Genomic DNA, 20,980 nt, shown 5'->3' with positions numbered 1-20,980 from the left:
GCACCATGGTCTGAGTTGGCCTGTTTCCTGTGAGTCGTCTTATCTGTAAATGTGGTGTAAAACCCTTTGTAGGGAGAGTGTGTGGCCTCTTGTGTCCTGCCTGCTGCAGGGAAGCTCTCATGAGGAGGGGTGTGAGCTATGCTTTTTTTTGTTTTTTATGTTTTTTTTTTTGAGACAGGGTATCACTCTTTTGCCTAGGCTGGAATGCAGTGGCGTGAACGTGGCTCACTGTAACCTCCATCTCCTGGGTTCAAGCAATTCTCATACCTCAGCCTGCCAAATAGCTGGGACTATAACTGCACGCCACCACGCCCAGCTAATTTTTGTATTTTTAGTAGAGACAGGGTTTTACCATGTTGGCCAGGCTGGTCTCAAACCCCTGGCCTTAGGTGATCTGCCCCACTAGGCCTCCCAAAATGCTGGGATTACAAGTGTGAGCCACTGTACTTGGCCCTGGTGATGCTATTTTTTTCCTGTTCTTTTTTTGAGAAGACCCAGGCACAGAAGCTGCCCTGATTACACCATGAAAACAAAAGCATAGGCGAAAAGTGGGGACTCGGGGCAGCACCCTGCTCTGCCACCAGGCAAGCTTTAGGGAGGGGGTGGTGGTCCAGGATGTCTGGAAAGCCTGTGGTGGTACCAGAAGCTTCCAGTTCCACAGCGCAAATCTTGAATTGTAGGGTTCTGAGGGGCTTTCCACTCGCTCCTTTTGCATATAGCTCTTGGAGCAAGGTGGCTTCTTGAGAACCCTGAGTCTCTCTGCATCTGAAGTCAGAATTCACTATTTACAAACTAGGGACTGTCGGCATAAGCCCACTTCTGGAAGAAGAGATATGAGGAGCGACATCCTGGCAATGGGACCAAATGGGACTCCTGAACAGCACGGCTTCCTTCCTGGCCAGGCAGGAGTCAGGGCTCTTGGCCCAGGGACTGTGCTCAGGGTCTGGCTCAGAAGTAGCACGGGCCCCTACAAAGGCAGGCCACCTCCAGGCCAGGGTCCAGGTCAGGGAAGGCAGAAAGGAGAAAGAGCAAATGGCCACTTCCCTCACTTCTGCTAGTTTTCTCATCTGTAAAATGGGGATATCCTAGGTGATGGGTAAGATAATGAACAGCCCTTGCCAAAGACAGAGTAAAACACCCCTTTCTTCCAGAGAGCTTTGGGCAGTGGAGTAGGCCCGAGGCCACTGAGCCAAGACGGATAAGCCAACCCCAGCCCTGGCCCCTCCCCACCTCCATATCCATGCAGAGTTCATGGGAGCAAAAGGGCTTGGCATGGGACTGTCCTGAGGCCAGGCCCTGTGCCATGGGATCACTTGACCCCACCCCCACCCCCTACCCCACTGTAGAGATCAGGGCTTTCTTAGCAGGAGGCTGGAATGAATGCTAATTTTGCAATAAAGCCATCTGAAATTAATTCTCTGAACATAAGAACCCTGCTGAATAACTTGTTCATGCATTTGTAAATACTGATAATGTTGTAAAACCCCAGCTATCTGGCAGTCTGTTGAGTGCCTCCTCAGTGTGGAGGTGATCCTGGCCCATCCATATTCATAGCCAATTAGCAATTAGCAGTTCCTGCAAGCCAGTACTGCCTTTGTATCTCCAACTTGGAGCCTGCTTTGAGCTAAGCTTAAGTTCCTTTTTCAGTCTTTGGGTATCCATAGCGTTTAAGAACCACCTGTCCTCACTCTATAATATGACTTTAGTATATCACATCAGGGGAACCCTTTGGAATGTCCTGTGTTGTCTTGAATCAGGGCCATTCAGGAAACCAGCCTCAGGTTCTTGTGCATGCAGGGTGCAAGGGCGCAGTTAAGCGCTAAAGAGGCCACTACAGAGCACACATGATTCACGTGCGACGACCCACATCCTCTGGACAAGTCTCCTCCCAGACTGGGGTGGGGACTGGCAGATGGAGGCTCCAGGAAGTGCCAGAGTCCATTCTAGTGTGGCCCAGTGGAGAGGACCTCGGTTCCATACACAGGGGCATGTGTTCCTGCCCAGTTTGTAATTTTGCTACCTCTTAAAGTTGTTTCTTCTAAAATGTTAAATTACTGGCAACTGGGGTTGCTCTATGCAAAGAATTACAAGCAGTACAGTCTAGACTGTGAGTGCTTTGTTACCTGAGAGAGGGAAGGTGACCCTTTGTAGGCCACCTGCTCAGCCCCGCACCATGTTGCTGGGGAAGACAGTGGCCCCAGCCCCATCAGGCAGGGCCAAGGGTAGAAGTTATCCAGGGACTCTGGCAAGACCCTGAACTTTTTGGTAGAAGGTTCTGATTTGGTATTGCTCCTGCTGCACTGAGAGCATCCCAGTGGAGTCTTTGCCAGGTGGGGCCTGGTGAGGCACAGCCAGAAGGAACAGAGCCCTCTTGAGAGGGGGCTGAGGGAGGGAAGGCACTCTAGGGAAGGGGCAGGAGGGAGGGGCGGGAGCAGCAGGTGAGACAGCAGCACTCGCCTCCTGTCCAGTGCATCCTGTCCTGTGCATTATAGGTCTGTGTCAGGAAGGCACTGGTGACTTCTCAGCTCATTGCCTGACTTCAGGTGAGGAAGTGTGACCAGCCCCACTGGAGGGGGCTTTGCCTCTTCTTATTCTTCAAGAGCTATAAATTGTAAACAGACCTGATGGGCCCAGAAACTTTAACTCCCATCCTGTAAGATACTAGGAAGAAAGGAAGATGGCACACTGTGGTGGGGTCTCTGAGCAGGAGGATGTGGGTGTTTGTGAGACAGACATTGCAGGGACAGAGAGGCAGACACAGTACCATGCATCCCGTGGAAAGGCAGGGACCACCTAGGGACTGAGGATCCTGGGCGGCAGAGGCTGTTTGGTCTCCATGTGCTCTAGCAACTGGGGAAAGCTGCTTTGCCTCACTGATGACCTTTGCTCGCAAGGATAATGGAGTCACCTTCCTGACTGCTCAGGGCTGTAGGATGGGCACATGCATGCCAGTAAAAGGGAGAGCTTAGAAGGGGGCTTAGAAGACACTGGGGCCAGGGAGTTGGTTAGAGCCCTGCATTCCACAGCACCGCATCCACCAGTTGAACCCTCGAGGAGCTGCCTGGTGTCAGGTACCTGTGGCCTGGTGAAGTGTCTGCTGCTTGAGCAGTCTGTGGTGGTCTCTGTGCATCACCCCAGGCAGGCTTCTGCTGCTGCAGCCTTAGCTAAATCCTGCTCACAGACACACACACATGTGTGCTTCTGCCCTGGGAGATGGTGGCCTAGAGCCTGAGTCCGGGTGACCCAGGGAGCAGGCAGGGGGCGGTTTCATGGCTCCTGACAATTACATGCCTCGCCATGGGGTCTGAGAGTCACCATAGAGATTTCTGTGCTCTAGTTAGCAGTGTGCCGGCAGATGGTTTAAGTAAAGCCACAGCAGCTGCTGTAATTCACCTAAAAAAAAGGTCCTAAGTATAAACCTGTATCCCAAGGCCGTGTTCCATATGTAAACTTGTCATTCAGAATTGAGTTCCAGATATTTTCCTTCTTGTTGTCCAGTTGAGAAATTCTGTGAAGGACCTGGTAGCTGCAAGTCTCGGACTCATTTTGCTCAAGCCTGTAATCCCAGCACTTTGGGAGGCCGAGACGGGCGGATCACGAGGTCAGGAGATCGAGACCATCCTGGCTAACACGATGAAACCCCGTCTCTACTAAAAATACAAAAAACTAGCCGGGCGAGGTGGCGGCGCCTGTAGTCCCAGCTACTCGGGAGGCTGAGGCAGGAGAATGGCGTAAACCCGGGAGGCGGAGCTTGCAGTGAGCTGAGATCCGGCCACTGCACTCCAGCCCGGGCGACAGAGCAAGACTCCGTCTCAAAAAAAAAAAGAAAAAAAAAGGAAATCCATAAAAATCAACTTCCTGCCCTCTCCCTTCATGTTTCATGACCTTAACTCCCTGGGCATGACCACCTCCCAGCTGGCATCAAGAGCAGGGGTGGTGGCGTATTTAGGGTAGTTGCAGCGCTCTCCTGGTGACTGTGGGAGCAAGAGAAGAGTCCTGCTCTCCTGAGCAGTCCTGGGCTCCTGGTGCAGTTCACATGTGCAGGAGGCACCGCAGGCTGTAGGGGAGGGAGGCCCGAGCACCAGTGACATGCTGAGTTCCAGAAGCAGTTGGGGCTTCAGCTGCAACTGAGCAGGAGCCAGGCTAACAGCCTGGGAGATCTCACCAGAAGCCCCAGCAGATGTGCAGGGAATCGCAGGGTTAATGTTGGTAAGGGAAGGAAGGCCCCAGGCAGTTAGTTAGCTAGAGAAAGACAGGGCAGGAGTACGAGAGAAAATGATGCTTTACACACACATACACAGGCATACACATGCACGCACACAAATACAAGTACATAAACATGCTCTACACACATGCTCGTGTACACATATGCATACATACACATACAAGCCCATCTGGAAGCTCCCCATCTTCATCCCCTCCATGTCAGCAGAAAAATGAGACTTCCATGAACCAAGTGAAACAGAAATGGTTGGTGTGTAAATTCATACCACTGGTCAAGCAAGAGGGGAGGTGGTATAGCCCATCCGGTGTCTGCCAAGGCAGGGTGATGATGGTGACCACGATCCTAACAATAATGATAGCTGCCATTGATCGACTTACTTAGAGCTTGACCCTGCCACATGCTGTAGAAGCACTAAATTCCTGCAGTAAAGGATTATTTATCCCCGTTCTATGGAAGGGAATCTGAGCCACAGAGTGGCTTACTCATTTGTCCAGGGCCACACAGCTCCTAAGAGACAAAGCCAGGACTCAAACCCAGGTCTGACCGGCCCCCTGACACCACCTTCTCTGGTCTCAGGTACAGCATGGGTTCCCACCTAGCATTCATGCAGGACACCAGGTGAGGCCGCCGCCTCCTTCAGGAACCAAGGTGGATGGGGGCAATCACCCCAAGTTGGAGGGAAAGATATGAGATAAGAGGCCAAAACTGTTGAGAATGGAAACATCAGAATATCCTTGGCCCCCCAAGCAGTGGTCCCAGCCAAAGGAAGCAAAGCCACCAGACTCCACAGCCTGAGACCACTCAGCTGTTGGGAGAAGAGGCAGAGGCGCAAGAGTGCAGGACTGGGGAGAGAGGGCCTGCATTCTGGCCTTCTCTGCACATCCTGAAGCCTCAGTTCACCTGCTCTACCTGGGGTTACCACTGCCATGGCTGAAGGGTGGCTGCAAAGACCCAGGAAGGCTATGCCCCAGGACTGCACCTTCTGTCTGATTGCTTTCCAGCAAGAGGCTAAGGCCATATAACGGGAATTTTTTTAAGCCTTTAATTAAAAAGTTAAACATACGTTAAAAAAAAAAAAAAAACATGTAAATAATGCTTAGCTTTGCCCCATTCTCACTTCTTGGAAGCAGCCATTGCTAAGGCATTAGCCTGTAGCTGTCTCAACTTGCAGCCTTCACCTCCCATGTGCACACCGCTGGCTGATTGCTCTATGCTTCCCATTCGGGGACTCACCTTTCCCCAGGATGACTCTCCTGCTCCTCTTTTCTCCCTCATTCTTTTTCAATGGCTGCAGGGAACTCAAAAAGCACAGAAGGGCCATGATTTATTTGGCCATTCCCTGCTTGGTGAGTATTTGGGTTGTTTCCAGGTTTTCTCCATTGCAGACAAAGCTTCACTGAGCAGCCTCAAACACACACCCCTGCACACACCCCCTGGTGCACACATGCCTTCCTGAGTCTAGATGCCTAGAAGGGGAGGATTGCAGATGCAGAGGGTGGGCACCATTGCATTTCTAAAGTAGGACAAGACAACTGAACATCCCCCCATGCCTCAAGATGGGGGCTCACAGGGCCAGTGACGAGGACAGGCTTTGTCCCTTCATCACCAACCCTTGTGCCTTTCTCTTCCTCTTCAGGTACAAGGTAACCTGCCAAAGCTCAGAGCTGGCCAAGGACATCCTGGTGCCCTCCTTTGACCCCAAGAATAAGCACTGTGTGTTTCAAGGTGATCTCCTGCTCTTCAGCTGTGCAGGTGCCCACCCCAGGCACCAGAGGGTCTGCCCCTGCCGGGACTTCATCAAGGGCCAGGTGGCTCTCTGCAAAGACTGCCTATAGCAGCTACCTGCTCAGCCCTGCACCATGCTGCTGGGGAAGACAGTGGCCCCAGCTCCATCAGGCAGGGCCAGGGACAGAAGTAATCTAGGGACTCTGGCAAGAGCCTGAACTTTTTGGTAGAAGGTTCTGATGTGCTAATGCCCTTGCTGCACTCCGAGCAGCCCAGTGGAGTCTTCACCAAAACAAAACAAGAGCATCTGTCAGGCCAGGAGCCTGGCTTGTCCCTGGCACAATGTCATTTCTGTTTCTGAAGGAGCAACTGTGGGAAGACTGTCACTGCAGCTGCTCCAGGGCAAAAGAAAGTCTCAAGAGTCCTTTAAAGCAAAACAGAAGGAATTGAGCTGATGGGAAAGAACTTTGAATGGGAACATTCCTAAACCCATTAACTTACTTATTCGGGTGGGAGGGAGGGGACCACGGGAGGGAGAGGAGGGATTGATCACAGGCTTCTTTTATTTCCACTGTTAATCATCCACCTTCACTATACTGTTCTGTCTGCTTTGGGCGGGGTGCAGGAGAGAGACCATGTGCCATGGGACTGGTGGCATGTTCAGGGACAGCCATGGGGACTTGGCAGCTCAAAACAGATGGCAGCAGAGCAAAAGAAACTTTTGCTTTGGAAGCACAGCCGAACTCCCCAGGGCATTGTCATAGAGGGCACCTAGAGCACGGGCTGCTTCAGTCGGGGGGACGCGCCTGTGTTGTCCAGAGAGCCCAGCCAGGGACTAAAAAGGAGATGAGGCCCCTTTCCTCCATCTCCCCGTGACCAGACACATACCTTGGCCATAATTTATTTTAGAATCCCTTTGGGAAAGAAATACGGATTTTGGAGTTTCTGGTAAACTCACCCTCTCTCCAGCCCTGCTATGAGGAGGAAAGTAGAGATGAAGGACACACACTGCTCATGGATTTGGAGAGGATTGTCTTTGAGCCAAGATGTGGACAGCAGTGAAGTTGGTCCTTAAGAACGTGTGGCACGACCAGAGCTGGGCTCCTGACAGATGGGCTTGTGTTGTGTCCCCTGTGATGGCACCAAAGTCCAGGGAAGGCGGCTCTTGATGTCTGCTGGGGAAGCAGGGGCAGCTCAGGATGAATGCAGTGCCCTGTGCTGGCTGCTTCCCTGAGGGTGTAGCTCGCAAAGGAGGGAATCTGGTGCTGGCTTTTCCTTCAGGCAGGGTCGCTCTGACTTGTTGAATAATCAGCAGGTTGACCTGGTCAAACACACTGGACCTCACCTTCCACACCCTGGACCCCCCGTGCTCTGCCTTTGTGTAAGTCCCCACCCCACCGAATCATTGCTGCCATGCTCTGTACAAGTTTGTACGTTTCTGGAAAGCCCCTGACATCTCCATGCTGATGCGAGTGAGCCCCCTTCTGCCTAATGTGAGCAGTTGGCATCATCCACTTGGCCCCTGCTGGGCACTTCAGTCGCTCAATGATGTGCTCTGCGCCAGGGCTTCCAAGCACCCTGCCTGCTAACAGAGGGCAGCCCGGTGGAGCCCTCTGCTGGGCAGAAGTGATGGGCAAGGCTTAATGGCTGGTGGCTTTCAGATGTGAGGGAAAGGAAGAATTCTACTTTATGAGGACTAGAGTAAGTGTGAGGCCTTTAAGTCTGGAAAGTTACATTCTGCTTCTTTCTCAGTTGCTACACAAATGTGCAGCCAGCCTTTTTTCTTAGGCCCACTGAGATCCCTGCTCAGTGGGTCTGAATTGTACCTCCAGTCTAAGAGAATGGAGGAGAGGGGGGGTACCCGGGGCCGCCTCCACTCCTGAGGTGGCCCCTGAGAACATCTGCCAGGGAGAGTAGCATGGGGAGGCCTCTGCCCTGAGCATCATCACAGGGACGCCTCCAGACCTGGCTGAGAAAAGCCTCTGCTTGGGCCTAGGAAGAAGGGCAGAAGTCCAAAGGAAACCTTGGTGAGTGTGTGTGTGTGTGTGTGTGTGTGTGTGTGTGTGTACGTGTACGAGCCTGTGCATTTCTTTAAGCCTAAAGCAACGGCAGTTTCCTGCAGTAGGAGGGCAGATGACTGGCATCCTTGCTGTGAGGAAGAACTTACTCTTTGTGAATGGGCCTCTTGGCTGTACCCTAGGGTGTGGGAATTTGCCTGGGCCAGTGCCGCCCTCTGCTGGGCTCTTCCAGGAGCATTGAACACTGACGATGTCAATGCAAGCATCTGACCAACAGGGGGAGCCTGCAGGCCGAGCAAAGTTTAACCCACTTAGCCACTGCTACTTAAGCAAGGAAGCTGAAAAGTAACCTTAGCCCTGCCTTGTGTTCCAAAAGCTGCAGGGATCATTTGCTGACTGTCCCTAAGTTCAAGGCCTCCCTACCTTCCCCTTCTCCAAGTTACGACTCCCACCCCCGGCCTGGGTCAGGCAGCCCAGAAGAGCACTTTTCTGCCATTTAAAAATCCCTCTTTTGTCCGGGCGCAGTGGCTCACGCTTGTAATCCCGGCACTTTGGAGGCCGAGACGGGCAGATCACGAGGTCAGGAGATCCCAGCTACAGGCTGAGGCAGGAGAGTGGCGTGAACCCGGGAGGCGGAGCTTGCAGTGAGCCGAGACCACGCCACTGCACTCCAGCCTGGGTGACAGAGCGAGATTCCGTCTAAAAAAAAAAAAAAAGTCCCTCTTTCGTGCCCCCAGTCCAGTGTTGGCTGGAAGCGTGCCGGAGTTCCACCGGCAGGGCAGCTGTTCTGGGAGCAAACAGGCCCACACTCCAATTGTTTAGGGCATTATCTGAAGAGTCAGTGACCCCTGAATGTGTTCTGACTCCCAGGCCTCCTCAGACTTGACCCAGGTCTGGTCAGTGATCCTGAAGAGGAAACTGGGGAGGGGGCTTCCATCTGCCCTGCGTGGAAGAGGAGAGCAAGGTGCCCCTGACTGTGGGCTGGGAGCCTGTGGAGGTTTTGCCATTGCTGATCTTGATAGAATCCTAAACCAGTGTATAGCTGATGACAGTTCCATGGGAAGAGAAATCCTGTTATGATTAATTCTGCGCTATAATGTCTGGCCGGTTTTTTTGGATTATTTTCCCCATTGTGATCCTAAGCTCGTAAAAAACTTGAGAGAAAACATCTAATTTACTAAAAGAGAAAGCTTTCCATTGAAAGGTAAATACTTTGAGGAGTAAAAAGACTTCTTTGAATGCCAGTAAACACCTCATTTATTTGGTGTATGCAGTTTGATTTGCACATGTATAAATGGAGATGCTTTTTTTCATTTTTGCTTGGACTGGGTTTTTGTCACTGCTCATTACAGTTTGCTTTTTTGTGTGTTTGTTGTGCGTTTGGAGATATTAGTTTCTTTGGTGATACTTGTTTTCTTGATGTGCCTTTTCACTTTTCTTTGGGGTTAGTTTTTGGAATCTGGATGCTGTTGAAGGGCAATAGAGACTCCTCCAGCTAGGAGACAGGACATGTTCTTGAGTCACTGTAGCTGTTCAGGCTGGACACCAGCAGCTCCCTGCAGCCACCCCGCCAGGCCACAGCGTGTATGCATGTGCACTTCCACCCCCAGCGGAGGGTGTGAAGCCTTGAGAACCTCAAGAAAGGGCTGGATTCTGCCATACCTTTTGGTCTACCTTGGGACTGCTGGTTGCTAGTGTGTCAACCGGCCTGTGTTCCTTGCCACCCACGCACTTGCTGAGGTGTGGCTGAGGCAGAAGCATGTGAGCAGGTGCATCCACAAAGTTCAAGGCCCTGCTTGGAGAAGAAATAATTCAGCATCATGACAGGGAAAGAACGTGCACCTTTTTTGTTTCTTTAGTGAATGCAAGACTTAATGAAGGTGAATAATGAGCTTCCCCAAGCCCAGTTCAACTCACTGGCAGGGTTGACATCAGTATGACGTGTTGGACTGAAACTATATGTCTATAGGTAGGTACGTGCCTTTTAGAGTAGACCCCGGTGGCCACCCCATTTCTCCAAGGTGGTTTACCTAGCTTGTGTATATAATTAGACATTGCCACCCTCACCTCTGGCCAAAAATTCTTGATTTAAAAAAAAAAAAAAAAGTCTATTTTGTTAACGACAGGCTCTGTTGTGTGTTACTATCCCAAGCCTGGATTATTTTATTTATTTAAAAGTATTGTCATTTCCATATTGGCTTTATTCTAACCCCATCCATCCCTGTGGGGCTGCAGAGCATCTTCATGTGAGTAGACAGATGGACATAAATAGATTCATGCTCATTTAGGAAGCTGAGAGTTTCATGAAGCTGAGGGTGAGTTCCTGTGATTCTTATTGGCTTCAACAAAAACTGGAAGACCAAGTTTTTATAGCAAAAGACCAAATTAGTTGTAGAGTCTGGAATGCAGAACAAAAATCACCCTAGCTTTTTTAGCACTTAGGGTTTTGTGAGGATTCAGTGTTTAGCACAGTGCTTGGCACATAGTAAGCCCTAGTAAATGTTAAATATTGTTATTAGTGTTTCCTAAAACTTGAGAAATAAAGAGCTGAGCTCATTCCCTTCCTGTTGATTCAAAAATACCTACATGAAAACATGATTCCAAGTTGATTGAATGTTGTAGGAATTACTGGTTTAGAGTAGCCCAGTTCTCGGCCTACCCTGCTGGTTGGGATTTTACTGTATTCTTGAATACACTGGTTTGAAAATATGCCCGACTTCAGCCCCCAAGGAAACAAGGCTGCAAGAATTTATGAACTCCAGCTGGAAAGGGTAAAGGTGACCTTTGGCTAGCAACATACCGGACCTTACCCCACTGATATCTTTCAGAACATTCCAAGAGTTTTCCTCAAGGAACATTTTTGAGCTAGAAATTAAAATGGCAGACTGCACCCCTTGAGTCAAAGTTAACAGTATTCCTTTGAATGCAGTAAGGGAGGCTTTTCTGCGTTAAGGGGGACCAATCGAACTTACGCATTCCCCAGGCAAGTCCCTTTGCCGCCCCTACAGCCTGGGGTGGCCCCTCCTGTCCTCAGGGATGGGACTCCCAGGCTGGTTAGCTCTGCATGTTTCCATCAAATTAAAGGTTATTCCGTGGCCTCATCCCAGAGAAAACCAACCCCACCCTGCCAGCTGTGGGCAATAGGGCAGGGATTTTGGCCTCCCAGAACAGCTCCTAGAGGCTGCTCATGATTGAATGATGTTTTCCCAAATCACCTAAATATTGGTTTGCTTTTTGTTTTGGGAGAGGATTTGGCCTCTTACTTCCCCAGTGGATTGAAAGTTTTATCTCCTGCCCTGTCTTGGCACAACTCTGGATAGATTACAGGTTGGAATTTGCTGGAGTTTGGTGTCTTTTTCAAATTCCTTTGGATTCTCTTCAGCCAAATCAGCAGTCTCGTCCTGTGGATGCAGTGATTGCAATTTCCCATCTGCAAAGCATGTCTCTCTAGCCCAGATTTTGTGGAGCTACTTTTTAAGATACTCCCTCGCTGCCACCCTGACCCCACAGCTGGAGAACCCTGTGCTTATGTGGTGGGCAGGGCCACTGTTGATGGAGGATGGCGGGGAAGGGGTGGTGCTCAAAGGATCTGTGGTGCTGGAGGTCTAAATGCCTCTCAGGACAGTAGGTCAGGAACCTCAGAGCAGCTTCATGTCTGCCAAAGCTGAGAGGGAGCAAACTTGGGAAGCATTTTGCTCACTGTCCTACTCAAGTTTTAATAGCATAATAGTTGATGCCAAAGGCGATGGTGACGTCCCTTCCACTGCAGTTGCTGTCACAACCTTGATGTCTTTAAGCTAATGGCCATTTGCATCTGTGTCTTCAAACAGATCCTGGTTACAGCCATTTTCTATCGTTCACTTCTGGGGTTAAGTAATGCAGGGTTCTGCAAACAAGGTGTCGCTGTCCAAATGTACTGTACTGGCATAGAGAGCACTGCTTTGTTTTCCACTGTTGTAGAGAAAACTAGGGAGAACTTTATTTTTCAATAAACTTTTCTTGTGTGACAGGTGGAAGTGATTTTTGGGAGGCGGGTGCATGCAGGGGTCACCTCCAGAACAAAGCTGAGCTGCTGTCTAGGCACATCCCCAACACACAACTTCCCCCAGCTGCCTTTCACGGTTTGCAGCACACTGTGGAAACTGCTGCTAGGAAGACAGGAAGGTGTATGTAAGGAGTGGAAAGGGGAAGGTTTTACTACTGTGTATTCTTTCCCTTATATCACATCCACCGCTGTGCATGTTAGGGCACTCTCCTTGCGCTGCCTTCCCCTAGAAGGAAAGTCAATTAGAAAGTGAACTGCTAAGATTTTGAGAAAAATCTTTTTAAGAATGAGCTAATGGCCCTATAAGGAACTGAGCACCAGCATCCATTGGACCTGGAATCGATTTCTGCCTCTCAAGAGCAGCTTTTCAGCCAGGAAGCAGTGAGCCATGAGCAGTTAGTTAGTTGGTTAGGCAGATGCCCTGGAGACAGGGAAGGTCTAGTCTATGCCCCATCCAACAGTTTGTCTGCAGGTGACATTGGCCCTCATCTGCATGGCCTCTGAAGCTGGCGGGCTTCCTGGCTACTGCCCAAAACAGACCCCACGCAGTTCACATAGCGTGTTTTTGTTTGTTAGAACACAAGGGAAAGCCAAGTACCTGCGTTTAGGCAACGCGACCAGCGTAGCTTCCCCTCCCTGTGCTTCCATGATTGATGATGTATTTTAGACGACACGAGAAAACCAGCGGAAGAGAAACCTACAGGATCCTACACTTCTTCCCAAACTTGCTTTAGTTCATGTTACATATTAACATCCGTTGACATATTCCTCAGTACTGCTGGAGAAGCCACCTGAAAGCATGGTACTGGACCAAGGTTCCATGACCTCACAGAACAAACTCCCTTCTCTTCACCAGCGTGGAGGGCAGACAGGACCCCAAAGCTGGAACAAGGCCTGGGCGCAGCTGTCTCTCAGCTCCAGGTGCCAGGTGAGTGTGCGGCCCCTACCTGAGTGGTCAGAGAGGGCGACCTGCACCACAGTCCATCGGGGTCTCCACGCTCAGTCCCCCTAGGCACAAGCTCCCCCTCCCACATCCTTCAGCCACAGTGGAAAACCTCCCCATGTGTTGGTGCCGCATGGTGACAACTCCCAAAGATTGCCTTCCCATGCCATACAAAACAGGTAAAGGTCTTTATTGGTCAGCCACTACTGCCTGGGCAAGCAGTGGTGTGAGAGGTACAGAACGGTGCAGGCTGGGGAACACTACAGAATCTAAACCTACCGTGACATCAGCTGAGAACGTCTTGTTCCTTACAGAGGGAGCGAACCATCTCCACAGACTGTAATGTACCATTACCACTTAACACAGCATATAGATATATGCATATATGGATAGATTCTAATTATTACAAATAAACTGTTTCACATCTCTCAAAAATGGATCCAGTTTTCACATGGATGTTCAGGTTCTGAATGTACAAGAAAGGGTCATGTGCTTATTTAATTCGTCCATGCAAAGCTTATATGTATATCACTAAGTACTTTAAAAAATAGAATGGTCTCCTTTTGAGCAAATCTGTTTAGATTTAAGATTAGTAAAACAGTATGAAACTAATGAGATACACTGACTGACAGAAATTAGGAAGTGACATACTGATGATTCTGGGTATGTAAAGGGTGAGGGGTACAATCTTCCCTTAAGACCTGCCAGGAGAGGAGATACTTGGAAGAACCAGGAGTGGCGGGGCCACCCAAGCTGGAGGAGGTGGGTCTGCTCAGTCCTATGCAGTGCAGGCTCAGAGCACCACCGGAGACCTCTCTGCCGAAGATCTCATCCTACCCGTGAGAACCATCATACTCCAGAGAATTGAAAACGCCAGTCCCAGCTGGAGACGGGGAAGCAGGTCCCCCCATGGGCATTGTCCTAACATGTTTGATGGGGGCGGCAGGTGATGGGGGCAAGGTAGATCCACCTGGCTGGGCAGACCTTGTCTTGTAATGACAAACCATGTGAAAGAAAACTTCCAAAAAGAAACCAGATGTTCAGTTAAATATTGGCACCCTTTGCCTATGTGGAAACTTCTTATCTCGATGGTCTCATGCGGACGCTGGCCCCCCTCACTCAAACATCTCGTAGTGACGTGTCTGCCTCACCCTCGGCACCATGTCGATGAGGAGTCTGCAAAGATGAAGACAGACAAGGTCACTTCCATGGCATGGGGCTGGAGAGCTTGGGGAAGCATATTTTCATTTTCTTTTTTCTGAGATAACTCACATACCATAAAATTCACCCTATGTGACTGGGTGGTTTTTGGTATATTCATCAATTTGTGTTACCTCAGAAACCCCATGCCACCTGTACCATTCACTCCCCTCCTCCCCACGCCTGACGAGCCGTACCCTCCTTCCAGCCTCTATGGATTTGCCTATTGATATTTTATATAAACAAAATCACATAACATGTGACCTTTTGTGACTTCGTTCATAACATTTGAGGTTCATCTATGTTGGAGCGAGTATAACAGCGCTTCATTCCTTGGGGGTTGAATGAGAGTCTGCTGCATAGACCTACCACATTTATCCATTCATCTGTTAATGGACAAGTGGGTTGTTTCTGCATTTTGCCTATTGTGAATAACTCTGCTGTGAATGTCCTGGACAACTTTCAGTGTGGAGGTTTGTTCCCATCCTCCTGCAGTGTAACCAAGGACTGGAAGTGCTGGGGCAAACGGTAACTCCAAGTTCTAGCAGCACCATGGTCCATTCCCACAGCCATGGAGGAGGGTTCCACTTCTGCCACGTCCTCACCGACGCTGGCAGTTGTCCCTCTTTTTGATGATAGCCATCCGACCTTTCCTTGAGCAATGGAAGCATTTTAACATTTAAAAGCACAGCACCCTTCAGAAACGGTTCTCTGAAAGGCTGGCTCCAGCTTGGGTGCTAAAGCCCGTGTCGGCGATGCCAGCAGGGCCCTTCTGCACTGCCTAGTCCCCTTTTGCAGGAAGTTCTCTAAGGCTAGGGAAGCAGCCCCTGGCCAGCACACTGTCACATCCCCTACTTGTGGCAGGAGGGGCTCCGCTTGTGAGGAAGCCACACAGAGGTGCGTCCCTGGGGCACCACGAAGACAGAGAGGAAGGAGCACAGGTGTCAGGACACACAGAGTCCTAAAGATATCAGACGGAAGTCAAGGGGTGCCTTTGTGGCTTAAAGGCCTGATATCTCTGGTCCTTGCCTCACTTCCATGCCAGCCCCAAGGATATCTGACCCCTGCTGGGTGCTTTTCCAGTCACCTGACACTGGTCAGGCTCAGGAGGGGCACAGGTATAAAATGTGAACTTCAGAAGCCTTCTGTCATTTCCTGACTGGGGAAGGTGGTAGAGAAGGGGCACTCCTAGCTGCCAGGAAAGCCAAGAGGAAAGCACAAGAACCTACTTGACCCCATAGGCAAATATGGTGAGGCCGATCAGAACGCCTATGCTGCCGTCCAGGTACCAGACCGCCGAGTCATGCTTGAACACTTCGGCACTCAGAAGAATGGAGAAGCCCATCACGCCGCCCACAAGGGAGTTAAACCCTGCAAAGGAAGCAGAGAGAGGCTAGATGGCAGTGCCAAGCAATCCAAGAAAATTCCCCAAATGCCAGTCCTGCCTCCACATAACTGGAGCATGTGCTGGAAGGAACGGTGCCCAAAGCTCTCATGAGTGATAGCCACCACCTGGCCCATCAAGTCTCTGCTCAAATGTCACTAGATACCTCCCAGAATAGAGCCGTCACCCCCATCATCCTGTACCTGCTTTATTTCTCTTCCGGGCACTGATGCCGTGTGTGGTTTACAGCTGGTCTCGCCCATGCCCGCTAGAACGCAAACCTCCTAGAGGCAGGGGTGTGGTTTTCTGTTGAGTCCACAGTCCCCAGGACAGTTCCAGGCTCACAGTAGACATTCAAATACTTGGGGACTCATATCTGAGTGTCTGCTGGGCCAGAGTCCGAGCTGGGCGTTCAGGATGTGCAGTTACCTATCAACCTTCTCAATCGTGTGACGTCACATTATCATCATCATCATCCCTGTTTTCCGATAAGAAAACTAAGAATGAGGTTAAACATATTGATGGGGGTGATTAGGATTGAGAAGGGCTGGGATCTACCCGAACCTGCATCCTTTCCCTTCCGAGTCTCCTGTAAGTCACCTGAGGTTTTCTCCTTTCCCTCCAGAAGAGAAATGCAAAGTCTATTACGCTAAGTTTTTTGCAAAATATTGGCTACATGGTTGGAGAAATGGCCATAAAAACAGAACTGGAGCTACTAGATAGCGACTGCCATCTCTTTTCACACAGCAGCCCACTGGGGCTCCCAGCCTACACGTGATAACTTCTACTTTACCAGAGCTGTCAAAGGCCACACAGGAAGGGAGTGGCTTAGGATAGCTTCTAGGGTCTCCTCGCGAAGGACACCAGCTCCTCCCCTGCCCCAACACACTGGTGGCCCCAAAAGCAGCTCCAGGTCCACGCTGCCCAAGGAGGCCCTGCCAGTAGGTTTGTGTGGACCCGTAACATTCCACGCCAGGCTGGGCTTCCCCCGGGGCAGAGGAGGATTGCCGGGCAGGGGTGACCTGAGCAAATCTGCTCAGGACCCAAGGTGGAGATGCAATGGCCGCTCACAGGAATGGAAGATGAACCGCGGGCCTGCAAGGGCACCCCAGGGACTGGCCTGTGCCCCGCGATGCACTTGGCAGTATACCCTTCCCTCCCCCGTGCTCAGGACACCTAGGTTTGGTCAAAGATACCTCATATTCCCCACACCACATCCACCACCCACCTGTAACTGTTCCTACAGTGCCCTGCTCCCTTGCCCACCTCAAAGGGCTTGGTTCTTGTGATGCTCCTCCCTTCCTCCTTCCCAGATTGGATCGGATCATTTCTACTGGAATTAACCCACCTTCCTATCCCCATTGAACTCTTCTTGGACCCCACGCCTCCCCCATCTCCTACTGGCCTTCACAAAACCCACAGAAGAGTCTGCCCGCTACCTCCACACTCACACCTCTGCCCAGATTCCCTCCTCCCCCAGCCCTTCCCGAAGTCAAAGTCATCCTCATCCTGCTACCTGCAGTGGTGACAGGCCCCTTTCTCAGTGGGGGTCACATCCCCAGCCTCACACCCCCCTAGGGCTCTTCCTGTCCCCTTTGCTGGGTCCTCCCCTGCGTCCCAGGCTCCGTCCTCTGAGCTGGCCCTCTGCCAATCCATAAGCCCTGCTCCTCGCAATTCCCAGCTTTTGTCCTGACCTTTGCCCTCAGGCACAGGCTCCTCACGGAAGCATCTCAGACTGACTACAGCCACAACAGAGCCCTGAGCACCACCTCGCCCTCTGCCGCATGCTCCGTAGATGGGGCCACCAGCTCCAGTGGCCGAGATTCTAGGAGCCCGTCTTCCCTTACACCACCAACCTGCCCCTCACCAGATGTTACTCCCCCAACTCATTCTCACTCTCCCCACTGATCCCTGCTCTGCCCCAGCCACCTGTGGTCCTCCCTGGACCCCACCACAGCCAGAGGGACCCTCTGTCAGTGAGCAGCAGCCAGACTCTTCTGCAGGAAAGCCCCCATCAGGGGCTCAAATCGCACCAGACCCCTCACATCCAGCCACACAACCCTGCGACAGCCACCCTGCCTACCCCTCAGGGCCACAGGGCTTGTCTCCGTCGCCCAGGGCCTCCCTCCCAGCCCTGTCCTCAGCCCCCAGCCCCTAAACTTCCTCCTCTCCACCCACCACTCCCTTCTGCCTCCAGCTAACAGGCTAGCTTTGCCATTTTAACCGCCCCACTCCTCTCACTGGAAACCTAGGCTTAAGGACAGGAACTTGGTCTCTCCTTGCAGTATTCGAAGTCCCAGGACAGGGCCCAGCATTCATCGGGGTGCAAATGACCGCTGCATGAACAAGTGACCACACGAAGGAGGAAGCAGGCAGGCAGGCAAGGGCCCAGCCTGAGCGCCACCCCTGCCTGGCTTCCTCAGACAGTCACCCCAGGAGAAGGAAGCCCAAGCCAGGTGCTGCTCAGAGGCAAAAGCGTGAGGTTCCCCAGACAGCCACTAGATGTCCACTCAGCTCCACCAAGTCACCCGCTCTGCCAGCCAGCACCAAGGCCGCCCCAGCTTGCCATTCCTGACAACAGGCCCGTCAGATGCTCCCTGATGCCGCACAGCTGAGAGGCTGGTGGCAGGGTCACCTGTTAGCTGCATCTTCTAGGTGGAGACTCTGCCCTGCCCGGCTCGGCTCACCTTTTGTGATGACAGAGCCTGACTCATTTCAGCTTCATTTCTTGAGAGTCTGCCTGAGGATGCTGGATCAAGCACACAGAGAATAGGGACCGAGTCCATGGCCACCCGCCACTTTGCTCCAAATGTCAGGACCTTCCCAGTCCGTCATTCCACATGAAGAGCTCTGAGCCCCCAGCCCCCACCAGCGCAGCAGGCAGGCCCTGCCGTCACTCCCCTCTGCAGTGCCAGCCCCACAGACTTGGCCCTGTCCCCACAGTTGCAACCACAGATCCGCTCTAACGAAGAAATGCTGTTAACCAGTTTAGGAGCATACAATGGCACAAAATGATGGCTAAGGCCATCCTGATTAGAGCTCCACCAGTCTGGCTTTGCCAGCTGGATCAGGATCTGTGTAGTTAAACACATTCCTTGTACACAGAATATTCTAATTTAAAAGTTTCTTGTGTGCTTGGAAGATTGTCATAGATGGGGTATTTGAGAACTGGATGTGGAGCAGGAGAAGAGAGCAGGCCCCTGTTTCAGCAGGGCTTCCAGATTCGCCCCAGCTGTTCCCACAGGACTGAAGCTGTGCCCCACGTCCAGAGCGCTCCCCCGGTGCCCTCTCATGCTCTTCCTCTGTCTGATTTGTAGTATGTGTGTGTTGTATGAAATCACATTACCCTACGTGATTTCAGCCCAGTCCCAATAGCAACAAACCCATAAGTGACAACGTCCAAAGCCACAAACCATATGAGACCAGATTCACTGCACCGCACAGGTTCTCCATCAACCACACCCTGCTGTCCCTTTCCCCAAAGATCTGCCTCCCAGCTATAAGGACACCCCAGCGACAAAGGGAGCCGGCAGCATCAGCCTGGCCCACTTCAGCCTGGCTCCAGCTCGAGACCCAGCCGCCGCCAGGTGACAGGGGAGGCCGCCCTCTCCCACAGAGGGGATGCTTGGCTGTGCCACAGCTTGGCTGGCAGCCACAGGGAACCCCCAAGGTTCATGACAGCCATGGCTCCCTGACCCCATCCTGCCCACCCACCTTCAAAAGTGAGGAAAGAACAGAGAGAAGATAAATACAGATCGCTCCCTAGTTCTGCTCATCAACGAATGGAAGAAGCCCAGATCCCACACAGTACAATTAGCAGGAGAGGCTACAATTACTCCTGCCATGTTTTGCCAGCGACACACCCACCTAGCAGGGGATGGCAGGGCCACAGAGCACAGGGCCTCCTGGGAACAGGCTCGGGGAGGGGCACTGCCTCTGCACTCATCAAACCCACACAGCCGATTCACTCCCACGCTGCTCATTCTACACCTACCCCACCACCTCCCAAACCCTCTCCCTCACCCCATCCGAGCCTGCCATCCCTTCCTCTCCCCAGGCCTCCCCCTGCTCAGCTCCCAGCTCCCTCCACTGTGCTCCCCACCACCGATGACCAGCGGGCTCCGCAGAAAATAGCACTCATGTCGCCCTACCTGTTTCAACATTTGACAAAATATCCCACATCCCACCCTAGACCTCAAGCCCCGCCATGCTCTGTCCCCCATTTCTGAGGAAGGGACCCCCCCATGCCCCTGCCTCACTCGGACTCCCTCTGCCTGGAGACGGCTCTTCTCCACTCTTCGCCTGATTGTGAGATAGTTTTCACCCAAACCCCCCACTTTTCCTTGTAACGACCTCCTCCCTGGTTCACAAGTATGATGGAAATACTGCTTATGGGTGTGAAGGATGCGTGTGCGTGAAATCAAAGTCAGAAGTTGTTCATTAGAAAAGCAGCCTTACTGTTGTTCTCCTCTGAACACCATATAACATGGTGGAAGCCAGAACAGTGAAGCCTAGACCGAGATCGTGTATCTGGAATATCTACAATGATAGGAAACAGCACCAACCAAGTCACAGAGCCAGTGTTCCAAGGAGGGGGCCAAGCCCCGTGGGGCATGGGCAGGGCGGGGTCAGGGACTCCTGCTGGGGCTCTGACTGCTGGCTCCACAGCCAGGTGTCCGGCGAGTGAGGCTGCCTGCACCCCAACCTCAGTGAGGTGGATCAAGATCCCACACATGGGCCAGCCAGAGGGGCTGCACAGCCTGCCTGGGAGCCGGCCGAGGAGCTGCCTGCTGTGGACTCACCACCGGGAGCCCAGAAAGCTGTTCAGACCCACACTGCCTACCCTAGGGCTTCCTGCCCTTCCCTCCTGTTCTGGGTAAGGAAGCATTGAAGGGAAGGTGGGCAGCGTACGCGGCTGAGGGAAGCCGAGGCCAGCCAGGCCTCCACTCTGCATCCCTACAGGGCTGGGCCAGAGTGGCCCTCAAAGCCTTGTAAAGGGACCTCTAAGGCAGCTGGAGGTCCCAACCCAAACCCCTGGCTAGGGCCCACTCATCCCTCGGCGCTCACACAGAACCCACCCGGTGTCCCGGCTACACTCGTCCCTAAGGAAAGAAGGGCTCCATGGCCAAGGAAGGCATTTGATGTTGCAGACCACAAAGCAGCAGACTACAAAAATCCCAGTGGGTGAACTCCCTACTCCAAATCCCAGGTGTGCTCCAGACAGGGAAGGCCATGCAGATGAACCCAGGTCTTGCAGGACAACATATTCGGGTCAACTTGATGCAAGCTGCCTATAATTCTACGATGTCTCAGTGGGTGACAGAGACCCCAGAAGCCCAGGCTGTGGCTCAGTATGCTGTGTCATTCTCAGGAGGCTGAACTGCAAGTTCTTTAGATCCGGCTGTGCTAGAAAGACCTGTCTATTTATAGCAGAGGGGTT

General features: G+C 52.0%; 2 protein-coding genes across 9 annotated transcripts in view; one reads left to right on the top strand and one right to left on the bottom strand.

Moving 5' to 3' along the window:
* The window catches only part of MGAT5 (alpha-1,6-mannosylglycoprotein 6-beta-N-acetylglucosaminyltransferase), a 334,005-nt gene extending 322,030 nt beyond the window's left edge, over positions 1 to 11,975 (top strand). For 7 of the 8 annotated variants that reach the window (XM_033231695.1, XM_033231697.1, XM_033231699.1 and 4 more), the window contains one exon: positions 5,862 to 6,110. In XM_033231695.1, coding sequence (XP_033087586.1) covers positions 5,862 to 6,060 — 199 coding nt within the window. In that variant the 3' untranslated portion in view covers positions 6,061 to 6,110. Of the gene's footprint in view, positions 1 to 5,861 lie in introns of all 8 variants that reach the window. The other variant, XM_033231703.1, reaches the window with a different exon arrangement.
* A 1,145-nt stretch (positions 11,976 to 13,120) lies between these two features.
* Positions 13,121 to 20,980, bottom strand: part of TMEM163 (transmembrane protein 163) — a 260,485-nt gene continuing 252,625 nt past the window's right edge. The window contains exons 7-8 of the mRNA XM_033231704.1: positions 15,386 to 15,527; positions 13,121 to 14,132 (exon numbers count right to left, since the gene is read on the bottom strand). Coding sequence (XP_033087595.1) covers positions 14,072 to 14,132; positions 15,386 to 15,527 — 203 coding nt within the window. The 3' untranslated portion in view covers positions 13,121 to 14,071. The remainder of the gene's footprint in view (positions 14,133 to 15,385; positions 15,528 to 20,980) is intronic.

This window comes from Trachypithecus francoisi, unplaced genomic scaffold (assembly GCF_009764315.1).
Source record: "Trachypithecus francoisi isolate TF-2019V2 unplaced genomic scaffold, Tfra_2.0 Lachesis_group13, whole genome shotgun sequence".
Lineage (NCBI taxonomy): Eukaryota > Metazoa > Chordata > Mammalia > Primates > Cercopithecidae > Trachypithecus > Trachypithecus francoisi.
The sequence above is the reverse complement of the archived record's forward strand: the minus strand, read 5'-3'. Positions and strand labels throughout refer to the sequence as shown.